General features: G+C 48.8%; 1 protein-coding gene across 10 annotated transcripts in view; it reads right to left on the bottom strand.

Annotated features, from left to right (window-relative positions):
• Positions 1–20,378, bottom strand: part of Large1 (LARGE xylosyl- and glucuronyltransferase 1) — a 487,150-nt gene that overhangs the window by 341,100 nt on the left and 125,672 nt on the right. For 9 of the 10 annotated variants that reach the window (XM_048802422.1, XM_048802409.1, XM_048802417.1 and 6 more), the window contains one exon: positions 16,789–16,976. In XM_048802422.1, coding sequence (XP_048658379.1) covers positions 16,789–16,894 — 106 coding nt within the window. In that variant the 5' untranslated portion in view covers positions 16,895–16,976. Of the gene's footprint in view, positions 1–16,788; positions 16,979–20,378 lie in introns of those variants that run through there. The other variant, XM_015482789.2, reaches the window with a different exon arrangement.

The raw sequence follows: 20,378 nt of genomic DNA, 5'->3' as shown, positions 1-20,378 counted from the left end.
AGGCACCCAGGAGCGCAACAGAGCACCTGGAACTACAGGTGGCAGGGAGCTGGAGTAGCCTGGCCTGCCATAGCCCCACCTGAACCCCACCTTCCAAACCACGGCCAGGAGCGGCGCGCAAGAGAAGAAAGGGAATCCAGGCCATTGGCCTGCCCTTCCTCCCGAAGAAACCCTGTTGGGGACAAAGATCTCCTCCTTGGCTGAGAGTCCAGCAGAACCTGCCTCAGCTCTTCAGAGACCCCACTTCTAACCACCCACAAATGAGAAACGTGTGTTTTCCACTGGCTTGCCATGGGTTTCCAGGGCATTTTACCTCTTGGTGCCTCAGTTTCCCAATCTGTAAGATGGGGCCGGCAATGCCTTCTATCTCTATATGCTGAGATAACAGCCCATGAGCATGGGCATGGCCCTGCAGGCACCCCGGTACCACCACCTCTGGTGCCTAGCTGGTTGACCTCGGTGGGTATTCAAGCTCTCTGAGCCTCAGCTTTCTCACCTGTAAGCAGGTGAGTGGAACAACAGGACCAACTCCACAGGTGGCTGAGAGGACTGAGTAAGTCAATCTGTGTAAATCACAGAGAACAGCACTGGCCTGCAGCAGGTTCCTTCTTTTCTTTTTAATACATGACAGTAGAACGTATTTTGACACATATACCTATATGGAGTAAACTTCCCATTCTTCTGGTTGTACATGATGTGCATTGGTCATGTATTCATATATGAACATAGAAAAGTCATGTCCAGTTCATTCTACCAGCCTTCCTACTCCCAATGCCCCTACCTTACTTTCATTCCCCTTTAACTAACCCAAAGTACTTTTATTTTTCCCTACCCCCTCCCTTATTGTGATTTAGCATCCACATATAAGTGAGAACCTTCATCCTTTGGTTTTTAGGGACCAGCTTATTTCACTTAGCATGATAGTCTACATTTCCATCCATTTACCAGCACATGCCATAATTTCATTTCTCTTTATGGATGAGTAATATTCCATGGTGTATATGTACCACAGTTTCTTTATCCATTCATTTGTTGAAGGGCACCAAGCCTGGTTCCACAGTTTAACTATTATGAAGGGAGTGGCTATAAACATTGATATGGCATCTTTACTATAGTATGCTGATTTTAAGTCCTTTGAACACATACCAAGGAGTGGGATAACTGGGTTAACTGGTGGTTCCATTCTAAGTTTCTAAGGAATCTCCATACTGCTTTCCAGAGTGGATGCAACAGTTTGCATCCCACTATCAATTTTCCCACATCCTCACCAACATTTATTGATCTTTGTATTCTTGATAACTGCAATTCTGACTGAGTGAGATGAAATCTCAGTGTAGTTTTAATTTGCACTTCTCTAACCACTAGAGATGTTGAACATTTTTTCATATATTTGTGGACTGATCATACTTCTTCTGGGAAGTGCCTGTTCAGCTCCTTTGCCCATTGATTGGTTGGGTTATTTGTTTTTAGGCTGTTAATTTTGATTCTTTACATAACCTGCATCTGAGGTGCAGGTGGCAAAGATTCTCTCTCATTCTGGAGGCTCTCTTCACACTCTTGACTGTTTCCTTTGCTGTGAAGAAGCTTTTTAGTTTGATTCCCTCCCATTTGTTGATTCATGATTTCACTTCTCGAGCTGCAGGAGTCTAAATAGCTCATGCCTTCACCCTGTTGTCCTTCCCACCTTGTTCCCTTAGAGGTGGTGCCTCACATGGACCACCGTGTGTGTGAGGCCCCTGTCCTGTATCTGCTCATTCATCACAACCACCCCAGGCCAGGACTCCGAGCCCCCTTGCATGGACCATGAACTGAGGTTCAGAACATGCACAGGAGGGGCACATGAAGGCCACTGTAGAACCAGACCCAGAACCCAGGCCTTCTGAGGCAAGAACCCAGGCATGTCCTGCCGGGCACCTGGTGCGAGAATCACATGACAAGGCCACATCAGCTCTACTTCAACCACCTCTTTCTTTTGATTTTGGGGGAGTAGTGCCTACTCCACACCAGAAATGGACACTGGCACCTGATCTTTCTCATGAATAATGTCTCCCCCAGCACCCCACAAAGATGGCTTCTCGCTCCACCCAGCTTTGGGAATCAAGGGCTCCAACTCCCAGCAGGCTGGGGTGCTCACAGTCAGGCCTCTGTTCTGCTCTGGATGTGTCCTAAAGCGGCCATCCATTGCCTATCAAACATCTGTCCCCCAGGCCCACATTCCCTGAGGCCGACCCCTGGGGTCCTCCCAGTTGCTGTTCTTCTCTCACCTCCCAGCTCCAAACAGCTCTACAGTGTGAAGCCTCCAGCTCCAAACCTGCCACTCCGCCCTCTCTCCCTGCTGCCTCGGCCACCATCTGAGTTCAGCTCACCTGGACTGTAGCTACCTGGGTGCCAGCTGGGCCTAAACCCCTGGCCCCGTAGATCATTCTCTACTCAACCCAACCCTCAGAGGTGCTCAGGGCAGGCACGGCAGGTGAGGAAACGATGTCCTTGACTTATCTAGTGGCTATTTGGTGATGAAGTCCATTCGAGAAGCCAGCAACTTAATAGTCAAGCTATTCAGCATCCCCTGCCTTAATTTTCTCTCTGAGAGAAAGATGACATTATCCCAGCTTGACTCGCAGAGCGGCTGCAGAGACCCAGTGACGACACGAGTCCCAGCCCTGCCTGGCTGGGGAGCCCTGGGCCATGCGCGGAACCACGTCTTCTCGTTTTGTGTTTTTCCATCATGCCCTGCCAGCCACCAGTCCACGCCAACTGCATGCCAATGAAGTCTTTGCTTCATATTTATTGAGCAACAACTATGTGCCAGAAACAGATTTCTAACACTGTATTTTATTTGCAATTACAGAACTGAAGTTTATTGCTGAGTGACCTCATCAGAAGTGAAAGTCATAAAACAAGTAGCAGCAATTTACTGAAAGCCAAGTGTGTGCCAGTCGTCTCCCTTACCACGTTCTGGAATGCTTCATCTGCACAGAGGGCATCGCTGCTTCCGCTCACCCATGAGAAAGCTGAGAGCAGGGACGAGATGAGCCTGTGGTCACACAAGCGGCAAGAGCCCCCTGACTGCAAAGCCTGTGTCCCTTCCACTCCTGCTGACCTCTCTCCCATGAGGAAGACGTTCCTCAGTGATGGCCACTGGGAAGGGGATGCTCGGTGCTCACAGGACCCCTACCAATCTCCCTCCTGTCTTCCTAAGTGACATCATGCTCTGCAGGACCTCAGCCTGCTCTTAGTGGCTCAATGACCACCTTCACCATGATGCCCTCTTCTGCCCTCTGGCCATTTAGGCCCCCACGGTACCTTGTGTACTGTGTTCTCTTGGCACCAGCGGCACAGACGTACTTCTGGAGAGCTATGCCATCCGCAGCCCCAGGTCAAAGATCTTAGTCATCTCTATTCTCTGCTGACGGGACCAGGGCTCAGCATAGGCAGAGACTTGCATTGGCTCTTGATCGTGAAGGAAGGGACAGAGGAGTGGGAGGGAGGGGAGGTAAGAGGCCGAGCACACGGTGGGTAAGAACGGGCTCCCCGAGGAGCAAGCTCCCCGACACCCTGTACTTTATCTATAAAAGGGGTTAATGCCGGCACCTCCCCCAGAGATGTGTTTTAGAAAGGAGGCGAGTGCTTACAACAGCCCTCGTGGTGAAGACTGGTGAGGGTGAGCTCCTATTACCCTGTGCCAAGGACAGAGGGAAGGAATTGCCTCAAAGCCCGAAGGAGTCTAACACGCTCACCTGGGACGGAACAGGAGAAAAAACGAAGAAGCTACAAAATTCAAGGGTCTCTTTCTGATTACTACCTGCCGTTGAAGTACCTGGAGAGCCATGTGGAGACTGGGGCAGAGAGGTGGACCACAGGGAAAACAGTCTCCTCTCTGTTCATCAAAGCCCTCTGAATAGAGAGAGATGTAAAAGTTCTGAAAATACTCTCTCCCTGAGATCCTAATCTGCCCCTTCATGCCACTCACCTCTGAGTGTTTACCCTAAACATGAAATTAAGCCACGGGTGAGATGCTGTCTCTCCCAAACCAGTCCCCATGGCCATGAAACAAGCTCCTGTGTGCACTCTGACAAAACCCAGATGTGCCCATGTTTGTTTCTGGACTGGGGATTTGAAGAGTCCAGTAGCACAAACTGCCCCAGATCCCTCTTCAGTCAGTCAGCACAGCTTAGCAGAACGCAGAAGCAGAATAAACAGTAGGCACTCAATTAGTGCTTTTTTTTTGTTGTTGTTGTTCCAGGGATTGAACTCAAGGGCACTTGACCACAGGGCCACATCCCCAGCCCTATTTTGTATTTGATTTAGAGACAAGGTCTCACTGAGTTGCTTAGCACCTTGCTTTTGCTGAGGCTGGCTTTGAACTTGCAATCCTCCTGCCTCAGCCTCCCCAGCCTCTAGGATTACAGGCATGAGCCACCATGCCCAGCACATTAGTGCAATTATTTCTATGCAGAAAGGTCCAGAAGCCCCAGAGAGTAGCTAAAATCAGCTACCTAGAGGATTCATGCCATCTTGGTCAAACATTCTAATTTAGCAAGAAAATAAACATCACCTTGAGACACTCATTTAAAACCCAGGTCCCCAAGCCCCTCCTAGTGGCAATGCACCCCATTTAGCAGATCTGAGCAGGACACTGCCTCTCCATTCGTCATAGGTGTCCCAGGTGGGGACTCTACATTTTAAACAATGCCCCGGGTGACTCTCAGCATCTGGCGAATGTGGGAACCGCAGCTCTAGGAGACTCCTTGTAGGCAGGGAGAGGGTCTCTCTCTCAAGTTCCTCTTAACTTTAAACAGCAGATGAAGCAAGATCAGATCGGCAGGCATAAGCTTCCCAGGAGGGGTGCAGACAAGGAGGGAGATGCCAGAGCCCAGGGCTCCCATCCTACTCCCAGTGCCTGTGAGGGCTCTGCCACCCATCCTGAGCCACGCCCCTTCACCCACCACACTCCTCCTTTTCTCTCCAGCCACCAGCAGGCCAGGAAAGGCACCAGGCACCCTCGGCCTCCTGCCATTCCCTCTGCCTGAAGTGCTTTCCCTCCCACCCATCAGAGAGGCCTGCCCAGTCCACCCCAGGGAAAGAGCGCTTCCCCCTCTCACGCGCCCAAGCCCATCACCCGGCCACTTGTGTTGCCATGTCACCCTGGTTCATTTCTCTTGGCAGCCCTCACCCCAGTCAGCAGAGCGTGCATTTGTTACTCATCTCCCTGCACCCACTGAGAGTAGGGTCCATTCATGTGGTCAGTGCTTCACCCCCGGGGCCCATGACAGTGCCTGGCTGTCGGTTAAAGGCTCACGTTCCTGTTGGGTGCAGGGAGGAGGCTTCATGGCTGGGGCTTCCTCCCAAGCTTCAATCCCCACCTTGGCTGGGCTCCCTCCAGGGAATCCAGACTCAGGGGAAATGGGACATAGAGTGCCCTCTGCTGGAGCAAAAAAGCCAAATAGCCATTATCTAAAGGTCCCACCACTGGCCAGGGCTCCTCCTCCCAGTGCTAATCTACACCCTCCACTCCTTTGCTTGAGCAGGCTTTTGCTTCTGAGAGTGCAGTCAGCAGATCCAAAGCACAAGACCACCCTGCTCCTCCCCTCGGCGAGGCAGGAGGGGCTCCTTTTTGTCTTCATAAAAACCTGCCACAAAGGTAGCAGCATCCTTGATTTTGGAGGACGCAGTTTGGGATGAGAGAGGAAAAGTGACTCCGCTGCGGACACAGAGCATGTAAAGGAATGTCTGGGCGCTAGAACCAGATGTGCTGATCCAGTGAAGACTCTCACTGGCAAATCTGTCAGGGAAGTGACTAAACTTTACAACAGGGATGGCCCTTTCTACACTGTCACTCTTCAAAGTGCTCACAACTCGTCATTTACCTGTCTCCAAACCTGGCCATGCATTCACCATTCTCTGGGGGAGCATTTCTGTGTCCCAGCATCTCCTCTGTCCCTTTCTAAGGCCAAGGGAGGGCTACAAACGCTTGCAAATACACATGGATACCAATGAACGAGGGTGGCCTGTCCCTGTCTTTCAGCTCTGGTTCTTACTCAGTGACAAAGGAGAAGGGAACCGAGTGCCAACACACCCCATGGGCCAATTCATGGCCCAATTCTGCCACCCGGACTGCTAAGGCTAAATGCAGAGTGACCTTGCCGTCTCCGGGTCTCAGTCTCCTCGGCTAAAAAGCAAAGGGCTTTTGGACCAAGTGAGTGACCTTTTGCACCCTTCCAAGAGATGTCCCTGGATTCTGGGAAAATACAAGAAGGAAGGAAAATGCAGAATTACTGGACCACCACCCGGTACAGCAGGTGGTTTAGTTGACTGGATGGGCCACACGCGACGCGCCCTTCTAATGGAGAAAAAACGGACCCACAAGGATGAGTAACCTATTGTCACCCTGTGATTTAAATGGTGTGGCTAAAATTTAAACTCAGGCCTGCTCGTCCTTAGGGGACATGGTCACCTCACCATCACTCTGCCCTATATAAAGTCCTTGTGTGGTGCTCAAGGTTTTATCTGCTCAGGTTCTGAGCCTGCTGGCTGATTCTGACTGTCCGTCCCCGCTCTTAATTGTATGAGTCTACGGCAGAAACAAAATGCAAATTGCATTAAAGGACTAATCAAATTTTCTGTTCCGATTGGCTTAGAATAATCCGGCTAGCCACAGAACACGGTCAGCCTTTCCATCCAAGACAGCAGCCCCCTGTCACTCATCTCAGGGTTGGCCTTGTCCTTGTCTAAAACTGGAGCGACTTGACTTTCAAGTGACATCCCCCAGCTGTTTCTACATCCGCAAGTTCCTGGGAGTCTGCAGTGCACCTTTTCAGACAAGGCCAGCTCCCTACTGACCAGACGGGGGGGCTTTAGTCAAACTGCTTAACATCCCGGAGACTCAGTGTCCCCATCGATGAAATGAGACAAGTGTGAAGTTGTCTGGCAGAATAAATAAGTGACTACGTGCAAATCGCTAACCCAGCAGCAGGCAGGGAAAGCCAAAGGGAGTCAACCCAAAGTGGAGCCAGGCAAGGTCAACAAGCAACACAATTAGACGCCAGAAGGCCCGTCTTCTCCATTCTTGATGTATAACCTCAATGTGGGGGTGACCCAGGAACGGGCAAGGAAGGATGGAGCAACTGGCACCTTCAAGCAAAGGAATGGCTGTCACCAAGTTCCAGCTGATGGCTGTTGCAACGAAACAAAAGTCTGGTTTTTCTAGACCTCCCCCCCCCCTTTTTTTAAGGAAAGGAAAAATCCTGGTTTTTATTGGCAATCTCCCAATATTTAACTGTTAGCAAGGAATTAATAAATGGTAAAAACCATGGGCAGGCCATGTTCAACACAACTGCTGGCGAGATGCAGCCAAATCTGTTTCACAGGCCATCAGTGGAAACAGCTCTTCCCTTTTCCAGTCTGGTTGTAGCTTCAACAGTGCATTTTCTTTACAGTTCCCAAATCTTCCACAATACAGTTTTCTATCTTTTTTCCAAGCACAAGGATCTTATGCAGATACATGTTTATTGACTGATGCAGCTGGAAACAGCCATATCTACTGTGGCTCAGGGTGCATGTTAAGCAATAATAACAGCATCTTAATATTAACTGGAGCTGATATTGCCACCGTCCTGGTAGGAATGCTGCTGTGGATGAAAACACTCATTCAGAAGAAGGATTTGATGAACTAATTTCAGATCTTGAGGTCAATGTCCTGATCAAACTCTCCTACAGTGAATATCTGTCCAAACAGTGAAGTATATCAGGAAGGAAAAGAGGGCGTGCAGTTATGCCGAAGCATTGAACATCAATCCCCAAAGAAAAGTTTCATGCTTAAGAAGCATTTGAATTTCAAAGTTAAACAGCAACATCAATTCATAAATCCCAAAGGTGAGTAAAATTCCTCTCATCTAAAAAGACTGCAAAACCTACCAAATCATTTCAGATTTAGCTACTTACTTAACTACCTGGATTTGCATAGGCTTAAAAAACAGAATCACGTACCCTGAAAAGTCAGCCCATCATAAGTGAACTACCTGGTGAGTTACCAGAAAGTGACACACCTGTACAGTCATCTCACAGGTTAAAAAGGAAGTTATTAACAGCAGCCTGAAGTCTTCCTGCTGCCCCAGGGCGGTCCACCATGTGGACTGGTAGGGGCCTCCAGCAGGCTCAGAACCTGAGAAGATAATGAACTTAATGGAGTTGGAATCACTTGATCTTTATTAGCTTGTGTCTTCTTCGTTGCTCAACACTGTATCTTCATTTTCCTGCTTCACACCACTGCACTACATAAATACGAAACTATTCATGTACCTTACTACTCATGGACACTCTCTAGTTTCCAGTTTGTGCACTACCATAAGTAATGCCGACGTGAACCTTCAGGACGAGTCCTTTGTGCACAAGTACACTCACTCCTGTGTGCTGCATTGCTGGGGAGAGAACGGATGTGTCAAGGGGCACGCTTGGCTTTACTTGATCAAGCCACAGAGCTTCCCAAGGCAGCTATACCAATGGCCATCTTTTAGTTAACATTAACCCACTTACTCAATCATCAAAAGGTCTCCCTGAATCAAGCATCCTTCTTTTGTCAAATTGGTCCCCCAAAACCAAAATAAATGAAATCACCACCAGGACTTCCAGACCTTCCTTTTTAGAAAACCTTAACCCACCATTGGTTACTGATTAGATGCCTGTGACACTCATATTATTATGACGCCAAATTCTATAGTCAATTCACAATGATACATCTGAACATGATGCTTTTTTCAGGGGATGGGAACTTTGTTGGATATTTAAATATCAAATTAAGATCAAAGCTCTGTAAACTCCAGGAAGGATAAGATATTCACATAAGAAGTGGTTGGTACAATGTCCTTCACTTTGTCCCTAAAGGACAAAAGAATGGAAAGGATGCAGGAGAAGGTGTCCTGATCACTACAACCTGTGAATGTCACCTCATATGGCAAAGGGACTCTGCAGGTACATTTCAACCCAGGATTTCACGACAATATGATTATCCTGGATAATCTGGGTGAGCCCCACATAACCACAGGGTCCTTACAAGAAGAAGGCTGAGCAGCCAGGCACGGAGGTGCACACCTGTAATCCCGGCAGCTTGGGAGGCTGAGGCAGGAGGATCATGAGCTCAAAGCCAGCCTTAGCAATGGCGAGGCGCTAAGCAACTCAGTGAGACCCTGTCTCTAAATAAAATACAAAATAGGGCTGGGGATGTGGCTCACTGGTCAAGTGCCCCTGAGTTCCATCCCTGGTACCAAAAAAGAAAAAAAAAAAAAAAGAAGAAGAAGAAGAAGAAGCAGACAGGTGAGTCACAATCAAAGAGGGGGAAGTGTGGATAGAAGCAGAGACCCAAGTGAGGGCAAGATGCTACTCTGGGCCCTGGAGATAAGGAAGGAGCCCTGGGCAAGGGCTGTGGGCAACCTGAGAAGCTAATACAGGTCAGAAGCTGGATTTTTCCCTGAGACTCCAGAAGAAACCAGCCCCAGGACATCCTGACTTGAGCCCAGGGAGAACAGTTTTGGACTTCTTACCACTGAAAGGAATGTGGGTATTTTTAAGATACTAAGCTTATGGTGATTTATTACAATAACCATAGGAAACTAAAAGAGAATTTCTCCTTATCTGAGGGGGACATGTTCCCAGACCCCCAGGGGATGCCTAGACTTGCAGGGAGTACAGAGCCCTGGGGATACTATGATTTTCCTGCACACACAGACACCAATTTAATGCCTTTTCTATTTGAATGAAGCACGTATCAGGCTCTGTGGTCATAACTTTTGCAGTTTGAGGTGTGACAGCAAAACGAGCGTACATTTCTTCTTATTTCTGTACAATTTTACAGAGAGAAGATTCATTCTTACTGCAGATATTAGCAATGTCAGCATTCGACTTTATTTTTTTCTTAGTGGAGACTTTTCACCCTTTCACTTAAAGTACTTCATGGATTTTTTGGCCTGTGCAAACTGAAATCACCACTAATTTTGTACTTTGGGGCCGTTATTAAATAAAATAAAAGTCACTTAAGTGCAAGTAATATGACACTGAAACAGTCAATCTGATAATTGAGACAGAGACAAAGTGGCTAATGGGTGGGTAACATATACAAGGCGGATCCACTGGACAAAAGAATAATTTGTGTCCTGGACAAAACAGAAAACTGAGTGAGATTTCACCATACTACTCAGAAGGGTGTGCAACTTATAAATTGTTAGCTGGGGGTACTGCTGCACAGCTGTAATGTCAACAGCTTGGGAGGATAGATCAGAAATTCAATGCCAGTCTAAGCAACTTAGCAAGATCCTAAGCAAATTAGTGAGGGCCTATCTCAAAAAAAATACAATACAATACAATACAATAAAAAGGATGGCGATGTGGGGTTCAGTGGTAAATCTCCTCAGGGTTAAATTCCCAGCACCAAAAAACAAAACAAAACAAAACAAAAAGAACAAGACCCAAAAAAAGATTTGTAAATTCTTTATTTCTACGATTTTCCATTTAATATTGCCAGGCTACATGACAGGCTACAGTTGTCTATGAGTAACTTAACTGGGTAAAAGGGGGCACTACTATTTGAGCTAGGAACTAGAATTTAAAACAAAACAAAAAAAACAGGTTCCCTGATTCCTGGTCCAAGATCTTGTTATAAGCTCTTCCAGAAGATTCAGCCAAGTGATCCACTGGTCATTTTCTCCACTCTGCAGAAGGGCCAATATTATCTTAAGATTAAAGGTTGGGTATAAGAAAAACAGAGGTCATCGCAGCAACCCCCTCACAACCAACAAAACTGAGGCGCTCCACTGTCCTTTTGGATGCCAAGACTTCCATGAGACTCTTTCTTGGTTCTTTCAGGAACACTATAGTAATCGCTGCCCCACTGTGTGCTGTGGCCCTGGAGCCATGATGCCACTGACTCTCAGCTTCACATTTGCATTCTCTGTAAAATTTGCTCAAGTTCAGCACTAACAGCTATTAAGCACTAGCTAGAAGAGCTCTTCATTTTTGATCCATTAAAAAAAATCAATACAACTTTTATATTACACTTTGCATTTCATTTTGCATTTAGAATCTTGGGTTCTTATACCCCATAATATCCTTATTAAGTGATACATCCAGACCATCGGCAGGAAGGCAGAAATGGGCTCTGCTGCCATCACAGCTGCCACGTGGCCTAGCCTCTGGGGATACTGAAGCCCCAGCAAATTATTCACTCTTGCCTCTATAGTCTGAGTTCACAAAGCTTCCAGCACATTCTCTGGGCTGAGGAATGGGGGCAGTGCACACAAACCTGGGACAAGCCCACCTTGGATGAAATGCATTCCTTCTCCCCTACTCTGCACCTGTGCCCTGAGACTCTCAGAATAATAATGTAAATAAAAAGCTTTAGCTTAGAACTCGTTGGTCCTCAATCCAACTCTGCAACATGGTCAGACGGCAGGACCCCCTTCCTTTCTTTTGAAATTTATTGTGATGACTCTCAAACACGTTCATTCCAAGAGCAGTTTGAGTTGACAGAACACAGTGACCCACGGTTATAGGAAAGACACAGTGTTCAAAATGAATACTCAACATTTGCTCCTGAAGCTGGCTTTAAATGTTCAGCACTGCAGGCTCTGAAGACATCCGCTTTCAAATAATGCACCACCCTCCCTGACCTGCTACCCCTACCATGGGAGGCTTCTCACCAGCTGTTTGAGTTATTCGGGGGGCAGCAGGTGTGAACAATGTTACCAATGGCTTTGAAGCCCCCACATGCTACCTCAGTGATAGCTGAACTCCTCCCCTTGAAAGGACCTTACCCCACAAATAAAACCTACCATCCCACCAGAAAAGGTGATTCTGGTGGAAAGGAGCAGGCAGATCTGAATCCAAATGGAACTGATCATGGGTGGGATTGCTCAAGTCCAAGAATTCACATCACAGCCCAAAGGAAGGAGAGGTTCTGAGGGCCACGTCCCCAGGTCTCAAAATCACAGATGCTCATGGCTCTGGGAGCCTAGTGGTGCTTGTTCCCCTTAAGCAAGGGAAGTGTCCCTCCAGGTGGTGTTTGGAAGGAAGAATCCTTTCCAGCCAGCGTTTAGCAAGGACCCACTCGGGGTGAACGGTGAGGGCGGGGGGCGCTGGAGATGGAATGGCCAAAACTGACACTTATCACAAGAAAGTCCCTGGCGAGTGGACATCACACCCCATCAATGATGAATGCTGGCTTCCACATGAGGCTGATATTAGGGAGTAATGACAGGGAATGTGGGCACTGAAGGAGTTAGTGTGGCAGGGCAGACAATGGAGGGATATCAGGAGAGCACAGCAGCACTAGGAGCCACCAGTCAACAGCAGCTGCCAGAGACCAGGACCGGAGGCGGCAGGAAGGGGCATCCCAGGGATGGCGGGAAGAGGGAGAGCAGGAGGACAACACTTCAAAGTGCAGAGCGGAAGTCTCCGTGGCTGGGCGGTCACTGAGATAGAGGAGGGGGACGGCGGGTAGCCGGGAGAAGTGGGGAAGGTGGGTCTAGGAACTTGGGGTTAAGGTCCAGCAAAAACACCACCCGATTAGCATCCTTCACATGCAGTCATGTTGTAGGGACAGCCGAGGCAGGGCACCCAAGACAGCAGGAAACAGTTTTATTTGGCTGCAGCCAGGTTCAGAGGGCACAGGTTTTGCTGTAATCAGTCAATCCCCTGAACCCCGAGTTCAGGGAGTTTCGGAGTTTTATACCCAGCGTGTAAGGGGAGGGGCTCAGAAGCTCACAGTCTGCAGAAGTTCACAAAAAAGCAGCTTTTTCTCTCACTGTTCTGGGCAAGTTAACTCTTCAAGGACAACACCTGAGAAGGGGAGAGCTTCTTCTCCCCTTTCTTTCCTCCCCTGCCAGCTGTCACCATGGAACACAGTTATTATCTTAAAAATGTAGACATCTCTGTGAAGCCCAGCTCAAGGCCAGAGGCCTTGCTTGCACAGTTCTACAAAGTACTATATTGGATACATGTTTGTGATAAACCTGTAAGGGGTGTCCAGCACCTGGAGTCTGGAGTGCTGGTATCTTCTCGGCCAGTGGCCAAGTAAACAGGGTGACATAAAAATAGGAAGTTTATCTACATTGGACTCTTGCAAAGACTCTTTTGCTGACAGTCCTAAAATCAGCCCTGGTGAAGATTTCTGGAGAAGCCCAGTTAAGACTTTTCTGTGGAGAAAGGGAGTGCCACTTCAGTCACTTGGCCATTGACAAATGGCCCCGGGAGCCAGGATCTCACCTCCTCCCCACTTGCAGGAGATCTATTAGGAAGGGCCTTCTCACCTCAGGGCCATGTCTGCTTCCCCATCAGTCTTATGCACTGACCCTGGTCCCACGCTTAGGACAAATCTCCGCCCACTCCCTCTCCTGTCATCCCCCCCCGCAAGTGGAGAAAGTGTCTAGTTATTCCAATTACATCAGCCGCTCAGAATCCCAGCCCTGTCTGTAGAGGTTGGCAGCCCCACACACGGGCTTCATGTGGACAACTTCATTCCACACTGAAGGAGACAAGTGGCACCACTGTGCCCAAGTCACTCAGCTAACCTAGCTGACCTGTCCCCCAGCCTGCCTGGCCTGACCCCATCAGCTCCCTCCCCTCCTACTGTGGTGCTCCAGGTAATCCAGCCCTTAACCTCAGAGCTGGAAGCAGCTGCATCCCAGAGGGAACGCCTGGCTCTGCTCTCAGGAGACCTTGAAATTAAACAGGCTTGAAAAAAAAAAAAAGTGAACCCCCACACGGTGAGAGTCATATGGTTATGAATCCAGGCAGCTGCTCGGCCCTTATTTGTAGTCTCACCTGCCACAAAGTCAAAACTCCAGGGTGTCAATAAAGAGACCACAAGGCCACGGTGATGCCCAGTTCCCAAGAGGAGCCTCTCTGCAGGCCCAGGTGTCCTGGCCATCAGCAGGTACTCTGTGGAGGACAGCCTTTGGGTAACTCCTCAGCCTCTTCTGGGGTCCCCAGTCAGGTCACAAGTGCCAACCTGTGCACTTGCCCCCTTGCTGGACTCCCTCCCTCGACGCAGGACACCTGTTAGTGTAGTTTTCACAGCGTTTCTCTCCCTCCTGGGCAGTTTGTTCCAATTTTGGACAGATGATCTTCATTATGAGGACCTTGACATCAGGCTCCCTGCACATCCTTCCACAGACTTGGGGGCCACCAGAGCGATCCTCAGCTCTTTCAGGTGACAGCCTCTGACTATTGGCTGAAGCTGACCAGGTACACCCTGGGCCTCGGCCGCTCCGCCATCAGCAGCCCTGGTTCCGTGTGTGACCAGGTTTGGAGGGCACTGCCATGCACCTCAGCGGGCCGACTTGTCTAGATCGTTTTAACAGCATGGAGCCCAGAAAGAAACGTAGCAGCCCATCTGTGGACTAACTGCCGGGTTCAGAGGCCTGTAGCTGGACACTTCTATTAAGGTGCCCACACGCCCAACCCCTGCATCATGCAGTCTGTGACGCCCCTAGCATGGGTTTAGTCTTCAGTGTCCTGTGGATAGTATAATCCAATCTGTGTGTGTCACCTGCAGTATTTCCTCAATGCTCCCAATTTCCCTTAATTATCTGCCAATCTGGCGAATCACACTAAGCCAGTGACCACTGTCACTCCAGCCCCCAGGGCTGGGCCTGGAGCATGACATCCCCGGGTCTTTAATGTCAAACCATGAACACAAACCATGAGTTCCTGGCTCCACCTCCCGTCTCTGCTCTCTGGGAACCCACACCATCGGCCACAGGTGGCCACCCTCCCTCAGCCTCACTTCATGTTTCAGGCAACCCCCCCATCACCTTATAACCTGGAAAATTGTGACAGGGCTCAGGGTTCCCTCATCAGTCTCCACCAGCCACAGGGGCTGGTTTCAGTACTATAACTCAGGCCAACCAATGACAAGCAATATTGGGCAAGGAGGAAGAAGGTGTCCTTTTTCTCTTGGAATTGGTGAAGATAATATGCAAACCACAAACTGGCTCTATGTAGGAAAATTCACCCTGAGAGAAACCAATAGAGAGAAGAAGAACGGTCCAACAAAGGGATACAGAAAGTCCTGGCTACCAAAACATCTTTTGAGCCCCTGGATCCAACCCTACCTGATATCTGAGCACAAATCAAAATTCAACAACTTTCCTACAGAAAAACATGTGACACTCTTGTCACACCCCTTTCCCAAATCGAACACCTGAGTGAAGCCCAATCTATAGAAAAATCTTAGACTCGTGAGTCTAATGGGGGCTCCTTTGTGACTGGCTTGGAGGCCTTGGGCAGATCACCAAAACCTAGATGCCATCTGTAAAACAGGGATATTAACTAGGATCTGTGTAGGGTCATTGTGAAGAAAGACTGGGGTATTCAGTCCTCACAAGGCCTGGCCCTAAGAAGAGCTCACAATACTCTCTGTTCACACTGTGGCATCGGCACCGCCACCATTATTGTTCGGTGACTATAATGAAAACCAGTTTGGTTACCCTGCAGGGCGGCGGTGTCTCCTCTCATTACACCGACAGGAGCCCAGTGGCCTCAGTGCTCTGTTGTAAGGCCTCCTCCTCGCCCTCTTGGGGAGCATGCTTCCTCCTGTCTCTTCTAAGTAGATCAACAGCCAGGTGCCCTTCCTCTGATCCCTTTGCAGAAGTTCACCATCCAATGCCTGGGCATACCCTACTCCATCTGGCAGCTCAGATGACCAGTCCAGGAATGTAGCTAAGGGACTGGAGCCGTAACAGGGGTGTGACACTGGGCCCCAGCACTGGGCTGGGAATCCTGACCCTCCCTGCTGTGCTAGCACACAGCTAGCTCCCTCCACCTTGCTCCCATTCACTCTGGTGAACTCAAGGCCCATCTCAGGAAGGGAAGAGGAGCTCCTAATTAAAAGGTAGCCTTGAGCTGTCAATAAAATTATGCATAAAAGAAATGTTTTAAAACATGGAAGTGACTTCCTTGAGTCATATTTTCCTTTGAGTGTTTTTTCCCTTATAATTCAAGTATGGGGGAGAGAAATATAAAGAAAATCTGCACCTCAACATCGCCATTCCTTCTCCCCAATGCTGGGGCGCCATCTTGGAAACCCAAAACACTGCCCTGCATTTGAGATAGCTATCTGGAAAAATGGCGCGTCCAGTCTTTCCTGTGGACCTCTGGAGAGTGCCAGGGATGGTCATTTGTGTTTATCTCTTTGAGGAGGGCCACTCTTTCTTGCATCCTGTGCTGGGCTTCTCAGGATGATGGATCATCTTCCCTCCCCAGTCCGGGCCTGACACTCCAACAGACCTCTCCCACGGCAGCCCCGCTTCCTCTAGCAGAACATGCACCGCTGTGTGGGGGAACCATTTGTTAAGCTCCTTTCTCCTCCAGCAGCCCCGGGGTGTCCAGCACTGTTATCTCCCCATCCATCTCAGCGCGAGGTTGAATGCGGACATCAGATAACACCAAAAGGCTGAATGTGTGAAGAAATGAATGAGCAGGTGGATGGGAGAGTGGGACACTGTCTCCCCAAAGACCTGGTTATTCTCCACGGTTCAACCTCCCCCACCATCAACACAGTGAGCCGTCTGACCCAAGGGTGCTGGACTCAGTGTGCCCACCATCTGACCTCACATTGGTGACTGTCTCCCAGCCACCTGTGCAGCCTGCCAGGTCCTTTCCTGGGACCAGGCATCCATTCTGACCTTCTACCAAATGCGACCTTGCCATCAGATGGCCCTGAGGTCCTTTCTAGGACCCTCTGACAGCCAGTCTTCCCTTCCTTCCCTCCTTCCCTCTCTCTTTGTCTTCCCTTCTTACCTTCGAAGCTCCCAGCAAACAAGTAAATCCAGGTGATGGCCGGGATACAGAGCAGAGTCAAAGAGGCAGCCAGGAATTTCCGTCTCCCTCTGCAGATCCCCAGCATCCTCTCAGAAGTGGCAATCCCTAATCCCAGCGCCGTGTCTCTGTCCGGAGCATGAAGTCCTCGGCCTCCCTCATAATACTTTCTGAAAGGAAGAGCAGAGAGGGAAGGCTGAGTCCTTGGCATGATACCTGGACGCAATCAGCAGAGGAGAACCGTCCCACAGATCCTGGATTAAAGAGTTCTCTGGTGGATGACTTCCTGCTCATCTCTGTCACAAGAGATGACAGAGGTGGCTGCAGTCTATCCAAACGGAGGCAGTTAAATACATAAATAAGGGTCTCTGTAAGGGCCCTCCAGAGCATGCATATGCACAGGTGCTTCTAACACAGGTTAAAGGAGAATTTAGTTGGCACCTGTTACCTACCAAATACCAGCCAGGTGCTATGTTTTCACAGACTAGAACACAGGTGAACGTCAAAGAGCGTAACCTAAGGAGACAGACCAACAAAAGACATGGGAGCTCCGAGAATGTGACAATCAAGAATTTCACAGACCACTATGAAGAGCAGGTGCAGGTACTGATGGATTCCTGCGTGATCAAGATGGCAGATGGTCCCTGTCGCCAGTCAGAGGGACTGTCAAAGGCCCCTGAAGCAGCACAGGAGCACATGCAAAGAAAAGGAGATCAGCTGGGCCACAGCATCCACCTGCATGCACCTGAACCCCAATCAGCACTGAAAATCTAAACACCAGTCAGGGGGGACGGCCTTCATAGCTTCTACCTTTGATAAGGGAAGAAGAGCTATATCCATAGAAGTATGGCAATGACTAGAATGTGCAGAGCACAGACAGGAACAAACAGATAATCTCTATCCAGCCTGTCCTTAGACCAGGGCAGAAATCTGGCCATGATGTTTTAAAACAAGAGAGGAAGTCAAGTCACATGGAGCAGAGAGCCGTGATCTTCCACCTGAATATCTGATCATAAAACCATGTGTGTGACATGGAAATGGAACCCACAGGCCACAAGGTGTCATCTCCACCAATCCCTAACAGAGGTGTCACATGTCTACAGCTGGCGCATACACCCACTTGGACTCCCTGACAGAGGAGAACCACCCACTGAGGACAGTTACAGAATACTCCCAACTCCCAAAGAACTGCTGTGTGTGAAATCGCCGCTTTGGGTGTCTGCTCCTGTATTCCTACGGGTACCCTCCTCTCTGCCACCACCTCTGGGCTCCCCTGCGGTGGTCTAGAGGCACTGCCTCCTTTCCCCACCAGCCTCGGAGTTTCCAAAAGAGCTCTGGATTTTCCCCACCCCATCTGATCCTCCTTGCCCCTTAAGACTCAAGCAGACAGCATGTCGCCTGCAGACGCCCGATACTCGTCTGTTAAAGGGAAAACGGAATCAGATTCTAACCAGGGCGACGCTCTCAAGCGTCAGGAGCTTGTGTTCAGCGTGTCGCAAGCGGTAAACACCTAACGGGGCCCATTTCGCCCGTCCACCCTGGGCTTTCTTCTGCAGTCAACGGAACGGAATTTTCTAAACGTCCTTCTTTTGAAACAGATGAAAGACCCCAGGGCTGGAGGGGGTGAACTAGAAAGGGAAACTCAAAAAGCAAAATCCTCTTGAACCAAGAATGTTGACTGGAGAGAAGTCCCCCCAGGGGACTGGAGCTGGGGACGACAACAGACCTTGCCCACACACTCCACAAGTCACAGAGAATAAGGGCCACCAAGCTCCAAGACTGTGGGCAGAGGAAGTGGGGGGGCAGCGGGGAGAGGGCAGTGCCCTCAGACAGAGAAGTTCAAGTCCAGCTACTGGCTCCACTGGCTGGCTCCGGTGGCCTTCATTTTATTCCTCTATCAACTGAAACAGAGCTACAGATGAATTTAGGCTTTGGGGGAATGCAGCATGGGAACAGAACTCCACTGAGTTCATAACACAGAATGTTATTAATATTTAAATAACATTTTTAAAAAATAACCCTCTAAGATACTCGTTTCCCCGCTTTCTCCATCTGCTGAAGTTAATTTCAAATTGCACGATTTGTACAGAGTTTTGAAACAGAGTCTTCGGAGGTTGGCCTTTTGCGATAACACTGGGATCTCCCATTAAACCCAGCAGGCGAAAAATCTTCCTTCGTGGATTTGACTTCCCAGTGACACCTCTGTGTACTAAAAATAGGTTTTAAGGAAAATCTCAACTGATATCAGACGCTATTCCAGGAAGTCAACATGGGAATCCACTCAAGAAGAAGGAAGGACCAGGAGGTCAGCTGAATTCCATCCCAAAAAGTGCAAATGTGGATAGGAGGAAGGCCAGCCTCCAACCAGCTACCTCCATTGCTTCCAAGTGGACAGGAGATCCCCCACCTGCTATCCCAAGTGTCCCAGAGGCCTCACGAAGCATTCCTGCCTCAACTCCAACATCCAACTCCCTGCCCAGCATGGTCAGTTAGAAAAATCTACCCCATCTGTCTTCTCCCCTCTGCCTTCACCAATGGAAAACACGTGTATGAAGAACAGTGGAGGAACCACGGATCTGTTAAGCCACAAGAGCAGGATTTGAAGCTCAGTGACTGACAATCACATGTACCCCTCAGTCCAAAGTAATACTATACAGATGGGCTAATAGCTACATATTTATACATACCAAAAAAAGGATTTACATATTGAAAGTTATCACTGGATATAGATTTTGAATAATTTCATAGTATATGAATATACATTTCCCAAGTTTTATACAAGAAGCATGCATTGCTTTTATAATTTAGAACTACATAAAAACTTAAATCACTATGTCTTGTTATACTGCCTGCAACTCAAAATACCTCGGTGCAGACCCTGAGGTCTATCTGGGATGAGCCTTAGTTTCCACCTAGGTGCAGGGAGTCAACATCTGTAGTATCCTAATTCGGAACACACCCTCCAGGGGTGCAGTTTACCATTTGAAAGACTCCAGTCAGAAACCCACATTCCAAGTGTCTGCTCCAGCTACTTCCCATCAACACCAGAGGCTGTCTTTCAATTAGCATCATGGATGTTAGAAACGACTTTTTCACGGGTGCGTTGTCTAGACATGCTGCACCTGAAGAGGTTGCAAATGTCGGTGGAAAAAAAATAAATCTAAGAAATGAAATGGCCCAAACACTTCAGAATCACTTAGGATCCCAAACCCATCCTAGCTGCACACAGTAATTGACGGATGAGGGCCACTTATTCCTACTGAAGATCTGATGAATATTGTCACTCACACCATGTCACCCATTCCTTCTAGAAGGTACTGTAACATTGCCTAAAACCAGCTGGACCTCACTGAGGTTATAAGGAAATGGGTCCTACAGCAGCAAACCCCCAACAGCTATTAGTTTCTTAATTATCGTTGTTTGCATTGTAACTATCATGACATCATGCCTTTCCCCTGGCTATCCCCTCAACCCTGGCCCTGTCTTGAATACCTTCCTTTCTCGCCTGGGGCTGGGGACAACTTTCAAGTCCTTGCTCCTCCTCTCTGAGGAGGCCAGTCCTGGAGGCTCTG

This window comes from Marmota marmota, unplaced genomic scaffold, assembly GCF_001458135.2.
Source record: "Marmota marmota marmota unplaced genomic scaffold, marMar, whole genome shotgun sequence".
In the NCBI taxonomy this organism is placed as follows: domain Eukaryota; kingdom Metazoa; phylum Chordata; class Mammalia; order Rodentia; family Sciuridae; genus Marmota; species Marmota marmota.
The sequence above is the reverse complement of the archived record's forward strand: the minus strand, read 5'-3'. Positions and strand labels throughout refer to the sequence as shown.